The following is a 2716-nucleotide window of genomic DNA, read 5'->3' as shown; positions in this document are numbered from 1 at the left end:
TAATCACCCTCAGTTTATAGTAGAGGGAAGGGAGGCACAGAGAGGTTAAGTAACTTGTCCAGGGTCACACAGGCTGAAAGTGGTGTGGAGAGGGAATCTGAATCCAGGCAGTCTGGCTTCAGACCCCACACTGAAATGCTACACAATGTACCTCTCAGGATCTGGTGGTCCTTCCCTGGAGCCCATGTTCCCCTGCTGTTCTGAAGAGTTCTCCACAGCTCAGGCTCAGAGCAGGCCCTCAGCTTCAGCTCTCAAGGATGAGCTGCTCGAGAGAGGACCCAAAGCCCTAGGTCTCATCTGAGTGTGTCTTCAGCAGGCTGCCCCCGAAATGAAAGCGGAGGTTGGAAACTCCATGCTACTGGCAGGCCACATCTTTATCCTGCTAGGGGGGATCTACCTCCTCGTGGGCCAGGTGAGTGCCCCTCCCCTTCTCCCACCCAGAAGTAAACCTAGAATTCTGCTTCAGGGGGCTTAGAGCAAGTTAGCTGCATCCCCCTCACTGACAATACCCGGTCCCACCCAGAACAACCAACCTTACCGAAGCTGAGGGCCAGAGGTTCTGGCCTTGCTTTCTGAGTCCCTGGCAATCCTCTGCTGTGCTTTTGGGGTTCCTCGGGGTAGCAGATAACTTCTCTGATTCCTTGGCAGTACAGGCTCTGCTCCCCGAGGAATGGAGCTGGAAGCCCCTGCCCCCAGCCAGGCCCCTCGGCTGGGATGTTCCCTTCTTGGGGAGCACAGAGACCGGGGGTAGGTGGGGTTCAGGCCAATTCACCCAGTAGGGCCTCTTCAGTGGGAAATGCTGTAAGCCTGCAGGACACAGGCTGGACACCAAGACATTGGGACCTCCTTAGAGTGGGCAGAACTTGGGCACCAAACCCAGGTTGGCTGGGGTATGGGTGCTCCCTGTGAGGCCAGGGAGAAGGGAAGGGAAAGGCGCCCTTCCCCTTCCTGCATGCAGTGCATAGGTCCTTCATCTGCACCCCCTGGCCTTGCCTAGGTGGCTGCTCTTTCTGGAAAAAGAGTCCCAAGCTGTCTCAGCTATCAGAAGTATTCATGAGTCCCCCAAAACCAAAGCTGCTGACTTAGCCCTAGCCGGGGTGGCAGGCTCCCGCTCAGCCAGGCCAGCAGGGGGCATTTGGGAGAGCAGGTTTCACAGCCCTCTGTCCTCTCTTTCTCCGCAGCTGTGGTACTTCTGGCGGCGCCACCTGTTCATCTGGATGTCGTTCATAGACAGCTACTTTGAAATCCTCTTGTACGTGGATTCTCACTCCTCCTCCCCTCAACTGTCTCTGAGGCCTGGAAGGGGCAGGTGTGGCAGAAGGCACCAGGTTGACTTTAGAGGCGAGGACACGGGGCCCAGGAAGTCGGGACCTGTGTACAGGCCAGACCCAGGAGTCTGGACTGCTGTCTAGCCTGGGGCCCTTTGTGCTCCTATCACTGTAGATGGTGATAGTGACATTTACTAGGCCTCGCCACACACCTGTTTCACTTAGTCCTTGAAAACACTCTATGTGTCAGGCATCATTATTATTATGCCCATTTTACAGTGGGAGGGAACTGAGGCCCGCAGAGGTTAAATGTGTTGCCTAAGATGGAGGTCAGGACCTTGGTCAGTGCAGGCCAGTGGTGGCTCAGGGAGCCAAGTGGCCAGCAAGCCCACCTGGATCCTGCTCCCATACAGCCTGTTCCAGTCCCTGCTCACAGTGCTGTCCCAGGTGCTGTGTTTCCTGGCCATCGAGTGGTACCTGCCCCTGCTTGTGTCTGCGCTGGTGCTGGGCTGGCTGAACCTGCTTTACTATACACGTGGCTTCCAGCACACAGGCATCTACAGTGTCATGATCCAGAAGGTGAGAGAAGGGGGTGGTCCAGAAGGACTCTTTTGGCCTCATCAGGCAAGAGCCTTCCTCCACAGCTATCCTAGGCAGAGGAGGGCATGTGTACATCTGCCTGCGTGCCAGCACCCAGATACTTGCTGGATGGAAGCTTAAGTACAGGCATGCATATACCTCTCTCAGGGTTCTGCACGCACATGCAAACATATGCACGTTTGCATATGCGTGTTTGCAGGTGTCCACACGGGAGCATGTGCATCCTTCCACATGCAAGGAGCAAAGAATATGTGCATAAGCTCATCTGCATGTCTGTGTCCTGGGATGTGTGGGCACGGGCATGTAACTGCGTTCATTTATGTATTCAGCACGTTTAGGGAGTGCCTACTGTGGGTCGGGCCCTGTTCTAGGTAGGTGTTGGGAATATAGCAGAGAGCAAAACAAAAGTCCTTGTTCCCCTGAAGCTGATGTTCTGGTGGGAGGAAATGAAAACCTTAAGAAAACAACTGAGAACATTCCACACTGCTAAATTCTGTGAAGGAAAAAAACCGCACAGGACAATGTGATGGGGAATGGCTGGGATCAAGCACCCTTTAGATGGGATGGTCTGGGAAGCCTCTCTAAAGAGGGGATGTTTCAGTTGAGACCTGAAAGAATGAATCAGCCACCGCAGCGTGAGGAGGAGATATTCTCAGCAGAGGGCACAGCAATGGCTGCCGTGAGCCAGAAGCAGCTTGGGGTGCCTGGGACAGGGTGAGGAGGCTGGGTGGCTTGGGAGATGGCAGGAGGGTGGAGGTGAGGAGGTTGGGAGGAAGGGAAGGGCCAGGGGCCCCTTCCACAGGGAGGAATTTGGAGGCCCCCAGAGGCTTTTTTTTTTTTTTTTTTTT

At 54.9% G+C, this 2716-nt stretch overlaps 1 protein-coding gene across 1 annotated transcript; it reads left to right on the top strand.

The window, feature by feature from the left end:
* Positions 1 to 254: 254 nt before the first annotated feature.
* LOC108524608 (transient receptor potential cation channel subfamily V member 2-like) lies at positions 255 to 2645 on the top strand. Its single transcript, XM_017865695.1, has 3 exons — positions 255 to 412; positions 1182 to 1252; positions 1682 to 2645. Exons 1-3 carry the CDS (start codon positions 329 to 331, stop codon positions 1986 to 1988), a joined length of 462 nt encoding a protein of 153 aa, XP_017721184.1. The 5' UTR covers positions 255 to 328; the 3' UTR covers positions 1989 to 2645.
* Positions 2646 to 2716: the final 71 nt, after the last annotated feature.

This window comes from Rhinopithecus bieti, unplaced genomic scaffold (genome assembly GCF_001698545.2).
Source record: "Rhinopithecus bieti isolate Rb0 unplaced genomic scaffold, ASM169854v2 repeat_7792, whole genome shotgun sequence".
Classification (NCBI taxonomy): Eukaryota; Metazoa; Chordata; class Mammalia; order Primates; family Cercopithecidae; genus Rhinopithecus; species Rhinopithecus bieti.
The sequence above is the reverse complement of the archived record's forward strand: the minus strand, read 5'-3'. Positions and strand labels throughout refer to the sequence as shown.